Consider the following 22,558-nt stretch of genomic DNA (forward strand, 5'->3'; position numbering starts at 1 on the left):
ACACACACACACTGGAACCTCTCCTTCATTCCTTGTTGATTTTTAAATGTGGGTCATATTTTTTTTCTCCATCCAGATGTCTGCGACTTTCAAGAAGATTTTGACATTCATGTAGTTGACCCATCCAGCACTCTGCTTCTTGGCTCTTTTGACCTCATGCTACATGCACTTCACCTGCCCAGACATATTCTGCACTTGTCTCATTCAAAACCGCTCCAGCTCCAAAAGCTCGAAATCAGGTATTCTACTCTTCCACACAAACTCCTTATACTTCCAAGTTGCCTCTGCAACTACTCTCTGCATTTTTCCTTCAATCTTTTTAATGTTTCCAATTCAATGCAAATTAACTTTTCCTTGTTGATTAGCCCTCAACTGCCCTTACCTTCTTTCCAACCAATTTTAATCTCTTAAGTCTTTAAATTTGAACCAGTTTTGGCCAACATCATAAACTTATGCATCGAGAAAGCAAAATCCCAACCATGGATGAATCCATATATTTTTCTCATGCCTATATCTGAGTTGTTGAAAAGTTAAGAGGAAAATTATATAACCACATGGATGAGTAGTACAGACTCTAGTAAGCAACTTTGTCAACATGTCTTAAACAGGTATCTTTCAACCCATATCTGCCTCTGACTCTACTTTTTCCCAATAATTTACACTGGGTCCTACACTTCACAGAGTAAATAAAAGCTATCAGACACAGACTCCACTCCTTCAACTTCCTTTCCACAAAATGTGTACATTTAGTTACATCTGTGTCCACCCACTCTCCCTTCCTCCTCTTTCTGTATAGGAGGTATGTCTGTGCCTCCAATTATGCTCTGAATCCTATCCTTCTCGTTCAATTTATTGTAAATCAATTAATTCATCTCTTCTATTTTCTTTTTTATTCATTTTAGAGAGGGGAGGAGGTAGGGGGGGAGAGAGAGAGTGAGAGAAGAGGGGAGGAGTAGGAAGCATCAACAACTCCCATGTGTGCCCTGACCAAGCAAGCCTGGGGTTTCAAACTGGCGACCTCAGAGTTCCAGGTTGACACTTTATCCACTACGCCACCACAGGTCAGGCCATCTCTTCTATTTTCAATATTTACACACCTCTCTCTTCCTCCCTCTCTCCCTCTCTGACATATGCCATCAACATTTCAATATTATCTATTCCTATTCCCGCTCATATTAAAAACTCAAGTCCTAGATGTGTTTTCAGTACCTGCTCCATCGCTCTCCCAACTCACAGCCAAAGTTACTGCAAAAAGAATCACCACTTTTCCTCCCATACACTCCTCATAGCCCACTTTAATAAGTCCTCCGTTTTGGTCCACCATAACTGCTCTCACTGTGACAATCACCTCCATATTTTGAATCTGATGCAAAATGTTGGGTATCATCATCCCTGTCCTCTTAGCACATTTTGCTATCATGTATCACTCCCCTCTTCCCAAAACATGTTTTTCCTTTAGGTTCCATTATACAAAATAATTCTGACTTTCCATGTAAATCTCTGGCAGCTCTTTCTCAGAGTATTTTACAGAATTAGTCCTAGCCCTCATTCCCTCTCATTACATTCTCTCCCTCAGTGACTCTAGCCATTCCCACAACCGCAATTACTATCTATATATAGATGAGTCCCATATATCATACATATCTTCCATTCAAACCTATTTCTTCCAAAGTTCAAACTTATACAGCAAACTTCAACACTTCCTCTCAGATATCCACTATCATCTTAATTTCACTGTGACAAAACTGAATTCATAATTTTCTCCTAAACCTGCTTGCACCCCTCTCTACTTTAGAAGAACCATCCATCCACTTGCACATTTGAAATTTGAAACTCATCTATAACACACCTCTCCCTCCCATTCTCAAATCCAATCACCATAAGCAATGTATTCTACTTTCACATATTAAATCTATTCACTTCTTTCTAATTCCATAGCCATTATCCTGCCCCAGAACTCAACCTCTCCAAATTAGACTAGTGTTAACGCTTCTAACTAGTGCTGCTACACATCCTCCTATTCCTTTCAATCCCCACTGCTGCAGAATACTCTCCCTACAATGTAATATGTCATCACATTTTACTGCTGTTGAAAACCTTTCAAATGCTTCCTAACACTTTGGAGATAACTATCAAGGTCTTTCAAATCACCTGAAAGGCCGTGTGTCAGCTGGCCACTACTACTCTCTCCACCTTTATCCCACAATACTGTACTTACGTTCTCACACCCATTCACTATGCTCAAGTCACACTCGACAGGATACAACATGTCATACATCAAACTAGAAAATATTCTCTTTTTAATGATAATATCTTGTGCTGGATACAGAAACAGGCAGTCTTGTTTATTATAGATATGTAAATTGGTAAAACCTTTGAGCACAATTCAGCAACGTGTCAAAATTCTACAAATTTTGTATAGTTTGACCTATAAATTTCTGTTCTTTAGATTCATCTTCATATAATAATTATGGAGGTACTTTTACAATAGTGAAACCTGGAAACAAACATTATGCTTTCTTTATCTGATAGAACATATTTGCTTTCATGTGTGGAAAAGGTCTTTTTAAAATATAGGATATACATAGACAAATAGACAGACACACACACACAGAGACAGACAGATAGAAAAGAGAGAGAGCCAACATTAATACTGCGTATATGAAAACGTATCTGTTTTTAGCACAATCAAAACAGACAATCCCAGTTAAATGTTTATATGATAGTTTCTTGATATGTTATCTGTAATAACTGGATTACTTAGGAAATTTTTTATCCTCAAAGTATTTAGAATCAGGAAATGATTTTAACTTACCCTGAGTGAAAGCATGCACCATTTGTGACAAAAATCTAGAAAAAATGATTGTTTCTGCTCTTTTCAAGAGGAATGCTTTTTCATCCATCAGTGCTATTAGCTTTGGCAATCACCGCCACGCATAACCTTTAGTGAAACTGTTTTATCAAAGCCCCATATTAGGATACAGAAAGAATAAACTTGTCACAGTGAAGAAAAGTACAATCAGTTGTACTCTTTGCAGAAGTTGCACAAGTATAATAATCTAAAATTAACTGTTAATACATACAGAAAACATAAAGTACCACAAAAATTTGGGGAAAGGGCCAAAATATAGAATACCTAATTCAATAAATAATGCAACAAACATTTACTGAGCAGTTACAGTGTATTGCATAGTGTGTTGAGTAATGGAGATACAGAGATAAATGACAAATGGACCCTGCTTTGTGTGAAATAGAATAACCCAATTCATTCTATATAACTGAGTTAGCATTCCTTCAAAAGCCTCACTCCTTACTTGCCACTCACCTAACACCACTGTTATTTCCACCTTGAGTTTCGAGTCCTAGGACTTACCCACTACTGACCCCTGCCTGTCTGGGCTAGTGTTCTTTAAAGGCACCATACTACCTTTCTATTTTTCTATTTGAAACACTGATCAAAAAGTAAAACTTCATGCCTCTAACATACCATTTGTTACCTCAACTAGGGATTCTGGCCTCAGACATGGCAGTTGACCACAAGTTTCACCAAGCTCTTGATATTACATGAGAATGCAGCTTCCCCAATGCTGAAAGTTAGTACCAGAGTGAGAACATGAGAACCAGGCCCTTGAAGTCAGTGAAGCATGTCACAACTCATATCCTGTCATCCTTGACCACAACTCCCCAATTGAAAGCAACAACCATATACATCTCTCCTGCTTTCATCCTCATATCTCCCTGGATTTTTTTATTTTACTTATTCATTTTTAGAGAGGAGAGAGAGAGAGAGAGAGAGAGAGAGAGAGAGAGAGAGAGAGAGAGAGAGAGAGAAGGGGTAGAAGCTGGAAGCATCAACTCCCATATGTGCCTTGACCAGGCAAGCCCAGGGTTTCAAACCGGTGACCTTAGCATTTACAGGTCGACGCTTTATCCACTGCGCCACCACAGGTCAGGCCTCTCCCTGGATTTTTATTTGTTATTTTCCTTCCCCCAAATCAGGCATCCCCAAACTACAGCCCGTGGGCCGCATGTGGCCCCCTGAGGCCATTTATCCAGTCCCTGCAGCACTTCCAGAAGGGGCACCTCTTTCATTGGTGGTCAGTGAGAGGAGCACTGTATGTGGCAGCCCTCCAACCATCTGAGAAACAGTGAACTGGCCCCCTGTGTAAAAAGTTTGGGGACCCTTGTCCAAAATCATCCTCCCAGGGTGCTGAATATTTTTTAAATGGTTCCAAGTTTTCTGTTGCCTGTTTCTATGCCCCTTTCAATGTGACTTTACAGGTTCTCCAACATCTGTACTGGCCTTGTGACTTGACTTGGTCAAGAAAACATGGTAGAAGCAATCAACTCCAGCTAAATTCTTAGCCTAGGTCTCAAGAAGCTCTGAAAACTTGGACTTTCTTAGAAATCTGCCACCATGGTGCAGTGGATAAAGTGTTGACCTGGAATGCAGAGGTCACCAGTTCGAACCCTTGTGCTTGCCTGGTCAAGTCACATACGGGAGTTGATGATTCTTCCTTCTTCCCCTGCCCTTCTCTCCCCCACCCCCCACCACTTCTCTAAAATAAATAAATACATTTTTTTAAGAGACATGAATTATTTATAAAAAATATCTGCCACCATCACATAAATAATGCTGGGATAACTTTCTAGGTTGAAAGAAAACATGGAAAGAAGCTCCAATTATTCCAGCCACAAAAAGTGAGGCCATCGTAAACTAACATGCTGAGCTAACTCACCGGCTAACTATAGACAGATAAGCAAGCCCAGCCAAGATCAGACTAACCAGATCAAGACTAAAAAGTATAATTCCCAGGTGAACCCAGTCCAAATTTCCAACCTGCCAAATTATTGTTTTAGGTTACAAACTTTGGGAATGTTTTACTACAAGCAAAAGCCAACTGATCCACAGAGCTTCCAATCCTCCATCTCAACCACTATCCATATATATCCTTCATACCATATATATACTTCATAATCTAATGTTTCTCAAAAAGTACCCTTTGCTTCCTTACTCTGGTTGAAACTAGAATTTTCAGTGAGGATAATGCTTCCTTCTCTTAAACCATCCATTTAGGTTTTTTATTTTCCAATACCACATGTGTACTTGCAATTGGAAGGAATGCCACTTTCAAAGTACCACTTTTTCATCCTCATGTAAAACTCTAATCTGCTTTGATACTTATGACACCCACTCCTTCCTCTTCTCATTAATATCATCTCTCTGTATGTAACAGAGTCACTGGGGACTTTGAAACCTGAAAAACAATCTTCCTCTCCAATTTGTCTTAGGAAACTTTGAATGGCCTTTAGAAAATGTATTCAACACCTGAAATCTAAATTTGCTTGTCCCCTTATATACAGTGAATTTCATTTCCTCACTACCACCACATAAGCATTCCATTTCCACAGCTATACCCTTGAACTTGTCAACACCCAAAGCTATTCCACTCTGAAATATTTCAAATCTTAAACCATGAGACTGCTTTTACTAATACATACAAAATAACAAATAAGAATAACCACATATACTTTTTCTGTGATATTATGTCAAAAAAAAGTACCAGAATCAGACACACATATGACTGAACTTTAATAACCATTTAAGGACCAATAATTCTTATGATATGTAAATGTCATCTGAAAGCATAAATGAGAGAAAATAACCCAAGAAAACAATTTTTATAATGGTAGATTTGTTTTTCCAGATAATATCTCATACTAGAAAGCTACAATAATTAAAACACTATAGAATCAGTACCATGAGAAATAGATGAATAGAAACTAATAGAAATTTTAGAAATAAACTCAAATACATGTAAATATATAAATGTTTAATAGAAGAGAAATTGTCATATTACTCAGTGAACAAAAGAATTATTCAACAAATAGTACTGAAATGATTGGTTAACCTGTTTGACAAGACAGTTAACTAGAATGATCTCGTGTCTACAAAAACAAATCCCAGATTGTTTATGCTTGAAATGAAAAATGAGGGGCCATTCAGTGTAGGTGAATATTTTGTGAATGAAAAGAGTAAAAGGTCTTTTTAAGCATGACTAAGGTACTCAGTAAATAAAAAACTTTAATCTTTATGTTGAAAAACACAAAAGAAAAAACATTATGAAATATATTTGCTACATATATCAGATGAATCTCACTGTAAAGTAACCTTACAAATGAAGAAGCAAAAGTACAAAGAATTGAATTTTAAAGTAGACAATGTAAATGAAAAATCACTTCAAAAAATAAACACAAATTGCCAACCAACATATGAAAGAATTCAACATTCCAGATTTTTACCTCTTTGTCTCAGGCTCCAGACTGTTATGACAACTGCTTGCTCTACATGCTTATTTAAATGGCTGATGCACCCCTTCAACAGAGCATATCTGAACTGAACACTTGATCTTAGCCACACTCCCAAATCTGGCTCAGTTAGCAGCCATCCCCATCTTAGTTAATAGCAGCTCCATCCTTCTACTTCCTCAATCCGAAAACCTCGAAGTCATCTCAAGTCCTCTTTACCCATACCTGTAATCAAGCCATCAGAAAATCCTGTTGGCTCTACTTTCAAAATGTATTCAGAATTTAACTTCCCATAACTTTCATTTAATAAAGCTACCATAATCTCTTCTCCGCATAAGTGCAAAAGCAGACCTGGTTGCTTAAAATATGTAGCTTGAATTCTGTTGCCCTTAAAATAAAAATAAAACTTTTTAATTTGGCCCCTTCTAACCTCTAGAGCTGCATTTCACATTATGTCCTTGACTCAGAAAGTCAACCACACCAGCCTCCCTTCACAACCTCCTACCTCCCTGCACAGAACCTTTGCATATCAAATTTTCTCAGCCTGAATGTTTCTTCTGTCTTCTCTTCACAAGTGCAATGCTATTTAGCATTAGGTCTCAACTCAAACACCATTTTCTGAAGGATGCCTTTCTTGATCTCCCATCAAGGTGAATTTCACTTATTTACAGGTGCTTTATCAACGTCTTACTGCTGTAACACTGCATTGCATACTTGATCATTATATGATGAATAGCTCTCCAATTTGATTGTTAGGACATTGAGGGCAGAGAGCAATCTTATTTTGTTCACTACTGTATCCCAGTGTTTATAGCAAAGACTAATTAATCGGAGGTGCTTAATAACTGTTTCAAAAGAATGAAAATCATAGAACAGAGACTCAGTGGAAGACACACAAGTTCACCTTTATTTCACTTAACTTCTCTATGCACAGAACAATCATCTCCACACTACTATTTCTAGGATTATTCCAAGGTCTCCAGCTCCTAAATTTGCTCCTGTGCACGTGGGAAACTCAGTCAGGACAGTTAATCCAATTCTTACATTCCACTTCACATTTTACTGATTGTCTCCCCAGCATTCAGCATTTAGGAATCATGGTCTGAAGGGACAGTCACAAATGAAATAAATCAGTGAACAAGTACAATGTCCCTCATGTTCCACACTGGCCCACTCCTCTCTTTTCTTCCCAACCAACAAATAAAAATGACCTTCTGGGATTCAGGGCCTGAGAAATGCTGGAGGTTGACTACAGGCAAAACAGAAATAGGGAATTCTTCATACTGCCTGCTGTGAGAGGACCTCACTTGAGATCAGAAAAGCTCAATTTTTTATTGGCTTCAAAAGGTGATGCTTACCCACAAAAGAGTTGGAAAAGAATGTGTTACCAGTTGTATTTTATTCTCTTAATCCAAGTATAATAAAGAATTAGCTTCCCTTATCTAACAATAATGACACGGGAGAGAAAAAAAAAAGTTCATGCTCCGCATCTTCTTAAAAATAATACAACAATAAAGTTTGAGGACCTGAAAATGGTTGGACAGTCTTGAATTGGCTGAATAAAAACTGAAAGGCTACCCAGGGCTCTCTGCACACACTGGGTTTTAGCATCATGAGGTACATTTGTGCAGGTTCACTAACTCCTCCCAGACCACCATCTTTCAAATAACCCCAGGAATCAAGTGGCCTGGAGCACAAGTCTAAGGGTGAGGATTCATGGTAGAATTTTTACAAAGGAGGAAAGAGAATTCAAGCTTGTGGGAAATGCATTGTCCTAAAGTTTCTAGTACTGAGTTGCTTTTATTAATAGTCTTATTCTTACCAGACCTACAATAAAAAAAATAAAAAACAGACTTCAAAGTCTCCATGGTCCACGAACAGTTTCAAGTTGGTTGAGAACAGTTCAATTTAACATTGAAACAGCACAATTCATCTCAGTAGAACCACTCAGCATAAACTAAAACTATACATCATATGAAACTGTAGCAAGCTGCTAAAGGTCTGGGAAATCAGACTGATGGGAAAGATTCCACCAAGAGTACTTAGAAATGTGGTCCTGCTAATGGAGTCAAGCTTGTCCCAGCAGTTTGGATATAGCTGGTTAAATGCAAGTTCTCAGGTTCCAACCAAGAATCATTGAATCCTAATTTTCATTTTAACAAGTTCCCCAGGTGATTCATATTCCCGTTAGAACTTGAGAATCACTGAGCTAAGTGATGTGCTGCTGTATAGATGACCCATAGCTTATTGGACAAAAATTCAGGTCTCAGCAAAATTACCAAAGTATATGTCATAGATCATTGGGGTCACTTCCAAACTGTTAAAATCATAAATAGCATACCTGTATGTTATTATTCATATACATACAATATAAATGTTCATGAGACATCTCTTTTTTTAGACAGACTTTTTCTAAAAATTGATTTAAGCCAAACGGAGAGAATGCCTGGAAGCAAGATCTCAACAGATTGAAAAAAATGCTTCTAAAAATGGCAGTTTGCAGCTTCTTTTATGCATTCAGAATCAAGTGAGGAAGATTACATGAAAGTGGGAGATAGCGAGGGGAGGACTGCATTACAGAACAGTTAACAAGATTATGTGCTCCCTTGAGGGTAGCTTATTTCAAAGGTGTGTTCACCTAGATGCACATCACATGAAACAACTGACAGTGCTTGCTTAAGGCAAAGATGAGCCTTTTACTAAAGAAGTTTTATGCCTAGGGCATGACTACACACCATGACCTGCCCAGTTAGGAATTTATGATCTGATCACCCAGTGAGGTTAATTTCTGTGGAACCCCTTTTTCATGCACAGCATATAGAGTGGTGGTACCATAAAATTATACTGGAGCTGAAAAATTCCTATTGCCCAGAGATGTCATAGCAGTCATAACAGATGTATTACACACTTACCATTTTATTACAATTGTCTACCATATCCAGTATAGTACAGTAACATGCTGTACAGCTTTGTAACCTAGGAGCTATACAGGAACAGAATTTGTCACTCCAAATAAATGTGAGACATCTCTTTATCAGTTTAATGTTCCTGAGTTGAATAGAGCTCCATTCTTACCACCATAACTCCAGGAACAATTTTTAAAAGCAATTTCATGTCATTTTTATAGTTAAATAGTTCTGAATTTGGGGCCAGCTTTCTTACAAAGAATGTGCTTGAATTATATTCTATAACAACCATCTCTGAACAAAAAAAAGAGAGAGAGAATTCTTCTCTGACCCTTCCTCAGGCTGAACTCCTGTCATTGCATTTTCTTCATTAAATTTTCAGTTTATGTTAATTTTATATAATCTGTAAATATATACCAGAGAACCCATGACACATACAGTATTCAAGGCATCCAGTGGGCAGTCCAGTGTAACTGAGTTGCTGTTTTGTACTCTTTGTTGGGGATGGTAGGTGGTTTGGCTCTATTCTCTATTTAATGGGCACTATGATGTCCATTTACTTTTATTATGCAATTGGTCTTCCTGAGTTACTACTTTCCCATAATTGCCAAAATCAACTTGTAAGATGCTTTAAATTGCATGTATCTTATTTTTCCCTATTCTAATTTCAAATGCAATTTTGTATGATGTCTATTGAGAAAGAAATAAGCTCATTTTTAAAACAATTACCTACCAACACTGAAGATAAGATATTACATTTTCTGCCTAAGATGAATATTTTTCATCTCCCTTAAATTGAGTCTCATATGAATGATATCAAGATTATCACTCTTTTGCTTTGGTATAAATCTAAAATTCTCTCACTTGTTTCAGCTTTACACTACTAAGGAGGACTAGCCTTCTGCTCACCTAAACACTCCCACTTTTAGTCTCCTAGAACAATGCCAGACAAGTTGATTTAATTATTATTACAGACAAATTTGCATAAAGCTCTCCTCTGAAAAGTTTTAGGCCACTTAAGCAATGTCATTTAAATGGACAGAGAAATTCTTTTGAGAAAATGTAATGGGTCATAAAAATAGTAAAATCCACAAACTACATTAATTCAATGATCTTTCTTAATAATAAAGAAGAATTACTATTCAGAGTGAAGAACTAGAGGCTGAGTACTCTATTATTCTAGAATAAAACATGATTAACTAGGCACAGCCTCGCAATCAGAGGACAGTACCCCGTGTTATGTCTTCTGGAATACTGCTTTCATTTCAGAAACACATACGTTCAATATATTCTTATCCATTTATGGAATTTATTGAAGATGCGGAACAGCAATTAACTGTAACAATAATTTCGCATGAGCTCACTAGACAACATGTTTTGCAGTAAAACGAGGAAGTTCAGGATTCCACAAATGACTTTCCTTAGAGGATCTCCCAGGAATTAATATTTCTATGCCCTTTTTGAAGACCTAGTGACACAAAAAGAAAAGTGGTGTTTCCAGTTTCCCTCAGCACTGTTCGCTGTAGGGAAATGACTCCCAAGACTGGCTTTTAGTAGAGTAATTTGGAAAATGCTACCTCAGTAATTCCACCATTAGCAATTTACTCTATAGATAAAGCCATATAAAAGTATGCCAAGATTATGTACTAATGACATCCTAAAATATTGTTTTTCATAAGAAAAATAACAAATTGGAAACAACCAAAATGCCCTTTCAGAGGGGAGAAATAGCATTATAATAAACTATAAATCAGAATAATATGCGGCAATTTTTAACAGTTAGTTGATATAGAAACATCTCCAAGGTAAAAGTCCAAAAAATTTATGATATTATGCAACCTATATAAAAAGCCTACACTTTCACATTTGAGCAGATGCATTAAAAATAATCTGAAGTAAGCCCTGGCCAGTTGGCTCAATGGTAGAGCATGGGCCCAGTGTTTGGATTCCGGGTCAGGGCGCACAGAGGAGAAGCAACCATCTGCTTCTCCACCCCTTCCCCTTCCCCTTCTCCTTCTCTCTCTCTCTCTCTCTCTCTTCCCCTCCCACAGCCATGGCTCAACTGGTTCAAACGTATCGCCCTGGGTGCTGAGGATGGCTCCATGGAGCCTCCAAGACAGGTGCTAAAAATAGATTCACTGCGAGCATCACCCTGGATTGGCAGAGCATCAGCCCCACAAGGGGTTGCCAGGTGGATCCCAGTCGGGGCACAAGCAGGAGTCTGTCTATCTCCTCTCCTCCTCACTTGGAAAAAAGAAGAAAAAAATAATCTGAAGTACAAGGAATAGAAGTTTGGGGGAGAAAGAGTAAGGGAGATTCTAAAATTTTCTTTCATGTCTTTTTGGATAGCTTGAATATTTGCCGTATGCATGTATTGTGTTTAGTTAAAAGGTTTCAAATACGATACTAAGATTAGTAAGAAAAATGACAATCTCAAGCAACTTACACTGCTCAGGACTGTGGGGTACAGGACACAGAAGCTTCATCACTGTGACATTGTCATTATTCTGTGATCCTGCCCTGGCTTTTCCTGGCAGCCTAGCTCTGCTACTAGCTGGCTAATTAACAGATTTATATATTTTAAAAGATCATTAAAATGTATCATGTGGTGTCTCATACAGTCATTAATCTGAAGGCCATACTGTTAATTATTCTTGCTTATTAATATATCACCTGCTCAGTATCTTTTCCTCTGTTTTAACATTTATGAGTTTTTTGTTTTGTTTTTTTTTTAATTTTTTTTTACTTATTCATTTTAGAGAGGAGAGGGAGAGACAGAGAGAAAGAGAGAGAGGAGAGAGAGAGAGAGAAGTGGGGGAGGAGCTGGAAGCATCAACTCCCATATGTGCCTTGACCAGGCAAACCCAGGGTTTCAAACTGGCGACCTCAGCATTTCCAGGTCGACGCTTTATCCACTGCGCCACCACAGGTCAGGCAACATTTATCAGTTTTTATAGTGTATAAAAGATAGCAGTATACAAAATGTCTTTTTGAAGAACTTATTTAAAAAAAAACATCAGCACCAAGTTAATGACAGTATTTAGGAAGCCTACAGGATTATCCTGATGAAATCTTTAATAAAACTTATAGCTATCTGTCTTTAGTGAAAATATTTCCTACCTTAAGTTCAATTATCTTAGCGCACAAGTAGATTATTTTCTTGCCCACTTTTTTCACACTGACCTATAAAAATAAAATATATCCTAATTCTATCATTTCACTCAATATTACTTTAAATACTAAATCAGGGTTATTTTGTTGAGAAAAGACTGAATCTAGACCAAGATCATATACATGATTTACAGCAACACCATGAGCTCTCAGTTCACTCAATTGTTTGCTATGACAATGATTTTTTTTTTAAATGCAGACTTTGAGGAAACTTTCTAAAAATATTACATTTGATATGTAAACACATCTTTCTTTTAACTGCTATTTATCTTTTTCAGTCTGCAGTGGCATTCTGGTCATGGAGCCAGACCCCTAAGTCTATAGAATGCCAACTAATCTATAATTGTGTTCCGGAACACACTGTGTACTGCTCATGTTTCCAATATCACCACAGAAGCAGTTAAGTTTATTGGTTATGTTGCACCAAAATTATTTTCCTTTTAAATCTAGCTTATATAAATGACTTAAATTATTTTTTCTTATTTTAAAAGCAGATTCTTGGTGAATTATATCCCACTGATTTTTGTGTCTCATCCTTACATGCACATGTTCAAAAGTCTCTGTATCAATTTCATTACATTGCCATACCTTTTTTTTTTTTAATCCCCAAATTATTTCGGTGGTAGTCATTTAATCCCTTGTCCCTGCTGTACTTGCACTTTAAGTGACAGGACTTGAACTATCCACATTATTTTCATAATATAAAAATAAAAGAGAGTAACTGGTATAACCATTTAGAAAACTGTCTGACAAAACATTTTTGCCAAAAGGAAGAACAGACTTGCCATGGAATAAAACAGTTCTGCCCACCCACCAAACAATTCCAAGGTACGTACCCACCAGGCATGCTTACACCTTTGAGTAGCGAGTTTTTTTTCATGCTCACTGATGCTCGGGAGTGAGTTTTTTCTTCCTTTACAAAAATAAAATTAGTTCCAGTTCCAGCTTTATTAACTTAAAATCATGTTTGTTTGGTAACCAATTTATAGAAACAAGAAGAACATACATTTGCCTTTTTAAAATAAATTGATCGTACTCTGGATGGTCAGGAGGCATGAGGACGTACATGAATGTTTGTACTACTCAAAGGGTTAATACCAAAAACTATGTAAAGAATATTTACAGAAGTATTCATATAGCTCCAAACTGGAAAGCACCCAGGTGCCCTTCAACAATAAATTAGCTTATGGCACAGATAGAATATATACTCCAATAAGTATGAATGATCGACATTAACATGCAAGAATCAATCTCACAAACATGATTTTGAATGAAGGAAGCCACACAAAAAAATAGATAATGCATGATGAATTGGTTCTTACTGTTAACATTGGTCATACCTATCCAAATGTTAAGATAGAAAATGACTCTTTAAGGAGAACATATATATCAAAACACAACGTGGCCTGACCAGGCGATGGCGCAGTGGATGGAGCGTTGGACTGGGATGTGGAAGGACCCAGGTTCGAGACCCTGAGGTCGCCAGTTTGAGTGCGGGCTCATCTGGTTTGAGCAAAGCTCACCAGCATGGACCCAAGATTGCTGGCTCGAGCAAGGGGTTACTTGGTCTGCTAAAGGCCCGCGGTCAAGGCACATATGAGAGAGCAATCAATGAACAACTAAGGTGTCACAACGAAAAACTAATGATTGATGCTTCTCATCTCTCTTCGTTCCTGTCTGTCTGTCCCTGTCTATCCCTCTCTCTGTCTCTGTAAAAAACAAGACAAACAAAAAAACACACACACACAACACAGAGAAAAAATATTACCTTGTATTGCATCCTGTTTGATCTTAGAAAAGTCATTTAACCCTCCTGGCCACATTTATACTCTGTAATAGGAATAATTAAACATTTCTCCCCCAAAGCAAATGGCTGTTCTCAAGATCTCTGGGGTCCTGAATAGCTTTAAGATCTATGACCTAACAAGATAGCTTCACTATTTTGTACTTTTATCAATAAAAACATGAATGGTTCTTTTAATAAAAACAACAATAATAGGTAACATTGTTCTAAGCACTTTACATATATTATTCATGCAGTCCTCACACCAAACCTATAAAATAGATATAAATGCTCTCTCCATTGTCTAGACAAGAAAACTAAGACTCTGAGAGGTTAAGTAACCTGACAAAAATTACACAGCTAATAAGTAGTAAAGCCAGAAGTCAAACCCAGAAAAATCTAACTCTGTAAGCCACATACTCAACTACTCCAAATGCAAAGATATTATAGTAACTATATTTTATATAAATTGAGTTTTTAAAATTAAATATAATGCAATCTGATGTCTAATCAGAACACATAATATTAAAATGTAATCTATATTATGTTTTAAGCTCTTATTTTTTCAATAGAAAGGATGACTTTAATTTATTCACATAAATCTGGCCTCTGAGAAAAAAACAAAATAACCATTGCTAGTAGGCAAGCACCAATGGATATGGATAGTCACTCTCACATTTCCTGTATTTGATGCCTATCTAGAAATAGAGGTGAAATCTGCCTTCCTTGTTGTTTAAAAAAGAACAAAAAATAAACAAAAAGCATTGCCTCTCTTTTAAAAGATATTAGAGCAAGATTGACACAAGTTCAAGATAGCTCTAGAAAATATAAAGTGTAAACATCTTGGCTGAGTTTAACTCTGCTACAGGACAAGGCCAAACCAGTTAAAGTACTTAAAATCTCAGCCTAGTTATAAACAAACAAACAACAACAAAAACCTAAAGAATTAACAAAATATAATTTACCAAAGTTTGAGGAAATAGAAAGTTCTGGATATTAAGTTTAAAAGATATTCAGATTTGCTTCAGATTACATATTTTTATAAATCACCTTTTCTGTGAAACAGTCTGTGCTCAAACTTAAATGTACAATCCATTGAATGAATGAATGAATGAATGAATGAATGAATGAATGAATGCACTGAATACCTTTTTCCTAATTTTAGTGACTTTCCAGAACTTTCTATTTCCTCAAACTTTGGTAAATTATATTTTGTTAATTCTTTAGGTTTTTGTTGTTGTTTGTTTGTTTATAACTAGGCTGAGATTTTAAGTACTTTAACTGGTTTGGCCTTGTCCTGTAGCAGAGTTAAACTCAGCCAAGATGTTTACACTTTATATTTTCTAGAGCTATCTTGAACTTGTGTCAATCTTGCTGTTGGTTAGCTGAGAACTTATGACTACAATAAAGGATATGGTGATGTTGGCTGAAGGGAGAGAGGATTGAGAGACAAAAGTAAACTCTGATTACTTTGCAATTCAACCTAGACTTGGCCAGGAGTCCAAATGGCTTTATGGGAAACTTAGTTACCACGTGATAAAAGTGGATCACCTAAATTAATTGTAGCAGATGATTTTTACAGATGATTTTCAAAGCACAGCACATTCAAATGGAACTCCTCTAGGACATCTAACTACTTGTGTATTCTTTCTTGGACAAGTCATATAATGCCTCTTATTAGGAGATGGAGGCAATGCCTACCTTATGGAGTGGTAAAGATCACATAAGGAACATAACATGTGCCTTCTTACCTATGAAAGTGATATGACTTCATTATAGTTGTGATTATTATTACCATAGTGACTTGGCACTGGCCTTCCAGCTTCTGGGTTTTATCCTGTCCCTGTTTAACTATACCACAGTATCTCAATGGTAGGGGCAGGAAAGGTTAAGCCTCTTCACTCAACACTTTGCTTATGCAAATTCAAATAAAGAAAAGTGACAGGCTTGGTTCTCTCTGACCACTTTCCCAGAAGAACAACCATCTTACTATTCATCAGTATTTATATTCAGATAAAGGGCGGGAGCTAAAGTTACAGACGGAAAAGACAAAGCAGACTGCAAAGCAGGGCTGCTCAGAGTTGCACATACAGCTCTGCCGAGGCCGGTCTGAAAGCACTAAATAAAAGCACCCAACACGACTGGCCGCACGCACTGGCTCTGTTCGCTTCAATCTTGACGGCGGAGTGTTCAGCAGTTAGGTTGTGTGTTTTACCTTCCAAGCGCTTTAGAAACAGTAAGTCATTAATCTTTTTAAACAGTTCTCCCTAAAGAATATATTTTGTTAGTTTTATGTCACTAAAAGGGCGGTCGAGCAAAGGAGTTTCAGTGACAGGATGAATGCAGGGTATAAAAGGAAGGCTTATGTTTTTGTTTTAAGAAGTATAAGTCATAGAACTTAACTTACATTCAATTGAATTCAGTTCTCATAAATCACAACAATGATAATACTGGAAAAATTAACATAGGAAAATGAGACTATTCCTTTCTTATATGTAACAATGGGATACATACATGTATAACTATTGGCTTCTTTCACTTTCAGAAAATACGAAAATCTTATCGCTTCTCGGCCTTTTGGCTAAGATCAAGTGCAGAAAATACGAAAATCTGAACAATCTAACCAAGTCAGTTAATGCTAACTAAATTTATTTTAAATTTTATTTATCGATTTTAAAATAAGTTGTTGCAAAACTTTTAAGAAGTACATTTTTCAAAGTATTTTTAGTGACTAATTTTAAAATTGTGCATGTGGAGACACATTGCCCCCAAATCTCTAAGAATATTTACCATATAAACTAAGTGCTCATTTACCCTTAGGAAAAAAAATTTATGAATATATCTTGCTAGCTCTTGTGACATGCTGAGTTCATTAGAACAGGAAGTTTAAAACTTGAAATACAAACAAACATAGGCACAAATATTCTATATTCCACAACACTAATGTCACTGAAAGACCAAGTCACACTGTCCTTACTGTTAACCATATAAAATGAAAGACCCAGATGAATTATTCTGGCATTCCTTCAGTGATGCTATGGCCTCCTCACTGATTACTTACATGCAGCTTTCACTGTTTTATAAATGAGGCAAACACAGTTCAATTTTCAATCATTAATGCCAAAGTCTGCCAGAAGCAGTTTGCATTAATGAATCTCAAAATATTTTACCATTTCAGTTAGTATGACTGCATGTTTTGGGGAAGATTTCAAGTATAGTCTGATTTAGTAGGCAGCTTACTGTTGGTAACAGAGACGAATGGTAAAATCAGAATCGAAATTCAGTACTTTTCACTCATCTAACATGATGATCCATTATTTCAACCAGCCTGTCTCTAATAACATCGATATCACTTAATGCAAATCTATCATATTCACAGGTAACAAAAGTATTGGTGAAAAAAGAATAAAAAAAAAGTTAAAGCAAAAAAATATGGTCCTTGCTATTGTCGTGTTATGAATACAAAGCCCTGTGGAGGACGCTTCTTCCTCCCACATCCATCTCTCTACAATGAAAGCTAGAGAACATCAATACAAGTGTTCAGTTATCACGCAAGTTCAAGGGAAAGCTCAGATTATTCCTCACCAAGGAATTAGCTAGTGACAGGTGTAAGAACAATTACAATGAATCCTTCCTGGTTCAGCCAATCTACCTGATGAGGCTAATACCCTTTCATAAAATGGATTGGCTTCCATGTAAAGTCTAATGAATTCAATATAAATGAGCTCCTGAAAAAAACAAATCAATAAACTACAAAACAACTTCCTGACTTTTCTCTGAGAGTTGTCACTCTCACTAGCAGTAGCACACAGTGTAGGCAAGAGTGAGGTATGGCAATGGCAACGGGAATGGAGCAAGGTAAACCTAGTAACTTTAGCAAATCAGGCATTCATTCCCTCTCCCTGTTCTTCCCTCTCCCCTCTCCTCCCTCCCTTCTCCTTTCTCTGTCTTTGTGTGTGTGTGTATGATTATGCTGCCCTTACATATCCTTACACAGTCTACAAACACACTTTATAACTTACTTTTCATTTTTGTTACTATTCCTTTGAACAATTGCTAAATTTTAAATGCTCCTTTAAAAATGGATTTAAGGGCAGTCTTTTAAGGTTTAAGTAACACAGATGCAATGCTTTCTTTTATTGAATGAATGGTATAGAACCCATTTCAGGATAGCTAAGAATTCAAACAGCATTTCCTAACATCAGAAGTGCACTGCATGGCTGCTAAACAGTGGGGCAGTTTCCTCATTCAGTGGTGTGAGCCTCTTTCTATGAATAAAAGGCCATGGTCTTGTCCATGCTGGATGGTCCTACAATAACGTGGGCTTCTGTGGTTTGGGCTAATGAAGCTGCATATCATCTATTGTTGACTGTCACTTGTATCATCGATTTTCTTGATTATCATGGTTGAAAGTAGACCATTCTTGACCTAATTTGAAGTATTTATATTAAGTAGTGTAATGGGAGAAATATCTTCCGTTTCTTATATATCTTTCTATTATTGTCATTATACACAATAGATTCCTCCAAGAAAGCATTTTTCTGCTAAGATAAAATTGAGCAATTTTAAATGGAGAACTGATCAACCAAAATAGAGAAGGTATTCTGCTTATTTTCCATAATATTTAGATGTTATTTAGCTTGCCCAGATTAAACAAATGAATGGATGAGTATTTATTAATACAAAGCTTTGTTCTTGCCAAGTAAAGTATTCATCTTAAAAGTTATGCTCACATTTGCACTCTTTACAGCACTTGCCATCCACGTACGCAGGAGCAGACTTCAGTGGGCAGTCAGGGTTTGGGCAGACCAGAGTTTCACACTGGATGGTCCCATTCTGAGAAGAAGACAGTATTTAGTGAATTTCCAAGTTGCAGTTTGGTGGTCCTCAAGTATTTTTAAATGTTTCTCAAATTTCAAACCCTTCCCACAAAATTCCATAAATACCACTGTTCTATTTGGTTATTTTCAGTAAAACCTATAACACAGAGACCCACAGTAGTATAAACTGGGTTAGAACACAGTTAATGATTGGATCCCATCTTCAGTCTAGCAACTGATTGATACTGAGCCACCATTCTCACCTTGTATAGTGAGGTGGATGAGGACATACATGGAGGGAAAGGCATACACTGACCAAGAATAGCAGGCTAAGGGTTAAGTCTGGGACACTCATGTCTCCCCAGACTACTAACAAAATGAGCATCAACAAACCAGGAGAATAAACGCTGCCATCCTGAAGACCCAGTGTCAGGACCCAGAATCTTCCCAGGGTTATTTAAGATGAGACAGACTACCACCATGAAGTGGTGCTGACAGTCACCATGAGGCACCAAACTGCAGTCAGAACAGCAAGGAATTTGATTCTTGGAGCTCATCCAGAACTCCCAGGTTGCTAGCTGCTTTTCTAGTCATTTTACTGTCCTCACTATACCACATTTCATAGTTTACTGTTTGATTTTTGACCCCCAATTAACAAATTGGGAAGCTTTTACCATATTTTTCAAGTGCTATAACTTTAATAGGAGCATAATATGTCCCTGAATGGAAGTCACATAACACACTCACACACATGTGAACATATATGGTTATTTCCGAGCTACCTTTGACCTTCTTTACATGTGATATTCTGCTTTTGAATAAACTCAGTGAACTTGGGGAAATGGTTTTTTGAAAGACTAATTCATGTAGACCTGATTTCTTTCCAGTTAACCAGTTTTGACAGATAAATTCATGAGCAATTTCAAAATTCAAAACCAAACTAGTTGCATACTTTTCTTTGAAACTAAACATAACTTGAAATAATACACTAAATTATTGTGAGCAATTAGAGAAACCATGTTAATTTAAACTCTATAATTTGTGTTCCATTATATTAGCAAATTTTTAAAGATTATCTTATTTGAACCTCATAATTTGTTTATATGGACCAATTTGATCACAATAGTTCATGCTCCATTTAATTTAGTTTTATTAAAATACATTAATAAACACATGAGAGGGAAATACCTGGAAATGTTAAAGACAACAAAATAGAATCCTTTGAGAATCCTCTTACTAAACCAATTTAATTTTCTAACTTCATGTGTGTACCAATAAATTTAAATTTTATAGCATTCTTAAACCATAATAATCTTTAAAGGCTAGAAAGTGTCTTTAATAATTCAACACACAGTTTCATAGATTTGACCGGGTTTGCTGGTTCTTTAGTGTTGTGTCTTGAGGAAATAGGTCTTGAAATTTTCATGATTACTTTATTTCAATAAATTTTTAAAAAGTGGGAGAGTATCTGAGTTCCCTTAGTCTGAAATCCAGTGCAAGTCATACCAAGCATGTGCAGTTCTTACAGCCATCTGTCCAGGACTCAAACTCTCTGTAGGTGGTTCCCTTCATGGTGCAAGTCCTTTCACAATAGCATTGATCCAATCTATTCATTCGTTGTTCGGCTCGAGACAACTGTGGCACAAAGGAAGGGTTCATATTGCTCACCATCTGGCAATGCATAAGTGCAAGCTACTCTGGTAGTCATCTGATTTCTTCAGCGTGCGACAGTAATGATGGCTGTGCCCATCAACTACTTGTTATAAATATATTTAATGTTTTAATCTAAAAGAAAGGATTTCCCCCTTCTGATTTTTGTAAATTTCCTCTTGACTTTGGAAAAAAACATAATTTATAAGATATAAATGGAAGCTAAGTCAAAATAGCATTACCCACAATACAGCAAAGCATTTTCCGTTTTTAAAAGTGTTTAATTTCATAAGTATGTCTACTCAAGCAAAATCATAAATTTTATAGTGTCAGAAACAAATCATCTATATACAATGCAGCTTTCAAGTTATTAGTATGTACTATGCAAAATGACAATAGTCTGATGAAATTGTAGGTAAAATTGTGACTTGTTTAAACAGTGAATTATCCTATAATTGCAACATAGTGGTAGGAAGCATATATAGCACCATTTCCTTGACATAATCTTAGTGTCCACATTCTTTAAAATATCCATTCATTTCTTTCATTATACAGAGAAATTCAATAAAAAATATTAAATTAGCCTTGGCCAGTTGGCTCAGTGGTAAAGCACTGGCCCGGCGTGTGGAAGTCCAGGGATTGATTCCCAGTCAGGGCACACAGGAGAAGAGCCCATCTGCTTCTCTAACCTTCCCCCTCTCCTTCCTCTCTATCTCTCTCTTCCCCTCCAGCAGCCAAGGCTCCATGAGAGAAAAGTTGGCCCAGTTTCTGAGGATGGCTCCATGGCCTACACCTCAGGCACTACAATGGCTCTAGCCACAAAGGAGCAATACCCCAGATGGGTAGAGCATCGCCTCCTGGTGGGCATGCCGGATGGATCCTGGTCAGGCACATGTGAGAGTCTGTCTGACTGCCTCCCCGCTTCTAACTTTGGAAAAATACAAAAAAAAAAATTTAAATTAAATTAAACAATAAAACCAGTTGTAATAAAACAAGTAATCTGACTCATTCCTAACTTACTGAATCATTTGTTATACAGATGGCCAGGGTTTAAATATTTATAAACCCTTCCCTTAGGCAAGAATTTAGATTTAGATTTAATCCTAGCTAAGAGTATACAGTACAAGAAAAGCCTTAAAGGTGAGCACCTGTCGTTATTTAAAAAAAACTAAATTATAAGGAACCTCAAAGATTTCTGAGCTCCCCCACACTGTATTTCTTTTTATTCATTTTTTATTTTTGTGACAGAGACAGAGGGAGAGACAGAGAGAGGAACTGATAGAGACAGACAGACAGACAGAAAGGGAGAGATGAGAAGCATCATTTTTTTGTTGCAGCAATTAGTTGTTCATTGATTGCTTTCTCATATGTGCCTTGATGGGGGGGGAGGTTCTAAAGCAGAGCGAGTGACCCCTTGCTCAAGCCAGCAACCCTGAGCTTCAAGATAGTGACCTTTGGACTCAGCCAGCCACCACAGGGTCATGTCTGTGATCATACATTCAAGCCAGCAACCCCATACTCAAGCTGGTGAGCCCACGCTCAAGCCACATGAGCCCGCGCTCAAGCTGCTGACCTCAGGGTTTCAAACCTGAGTCCTCTGCATCACAGTCCAACATTCTATCTATTATACCACCGCCCAGTTGGGCCCCCACACTGTATTTCTAAGTAGCTTTTACCTTGGCTGATGTTTTGGCTAAAATGTCCTGCAGCTCCATAATTTTCTGCACAAGTCCATGGAAGTCATTGCAAGTTGGACAGGCTAGAATTACAAACACTGTGTTGGTTAAATTATATTTATAAAGGGTTCAACCTGGTTAAGTCTATGCTGACAATTCATATATGGGAACTCCAATTTCAAATCGACATTGTAGATAAAATTAAACAAGAAGAACACTTTTCATCACATAGTGCAAAAACTA

General features: G+C 37.0%; 1 protein-coding gene across 4 annotated transcripts in view; it reads right to left on the reverse strand.

Moving 5' to 3' along the window:
* The window catches only part of NELL2 (neural EGFL like 2), a 513,811-nt gene that overhangs the window by 280,812 nt on the left and 210,441 nt on the right, over positions 1-22,558 (reverse strand). For all 4 annotated transcript variants that reach the window (XM_066258163.1, XM_066258164.1, XM_066258165.1 and 1 more), the window contains 3 exons: positions 22,316-22,398; positions 20,496-20,624; positions 18,903-19,005 (listed from right to left, as the gene is read on the reverse strand). In XM_066258163.1, coding sequence (XP_066114260.1) covers positions 18,903-19,005; positions 20,496-20,624; positions 22,316-22,398 — 315 coding nt within the window. The remainder of the gene's footprint in view (positions 1-18,902; positions 19,006-20,495; positions 20,625-22,315; positions 22,399-22,558) is intronic.

The sequence above is a fragment of the Saccopteryx bilineata genome, chromosome 2 (assembly GCF_036850765.1).
Source record: "Saccopteryx bilineata isolate mSacBil1 chromosome 2, mSacBil1_pri_phased_curated, whole genome shotgun sequence".
Taxonomy (NCBI): Eukaryota; Metazoa; Chordata; class Mammalia; order Chiroptera; family Emballonuridae; genus Saccopteryx; species Saccopteryx bilineata.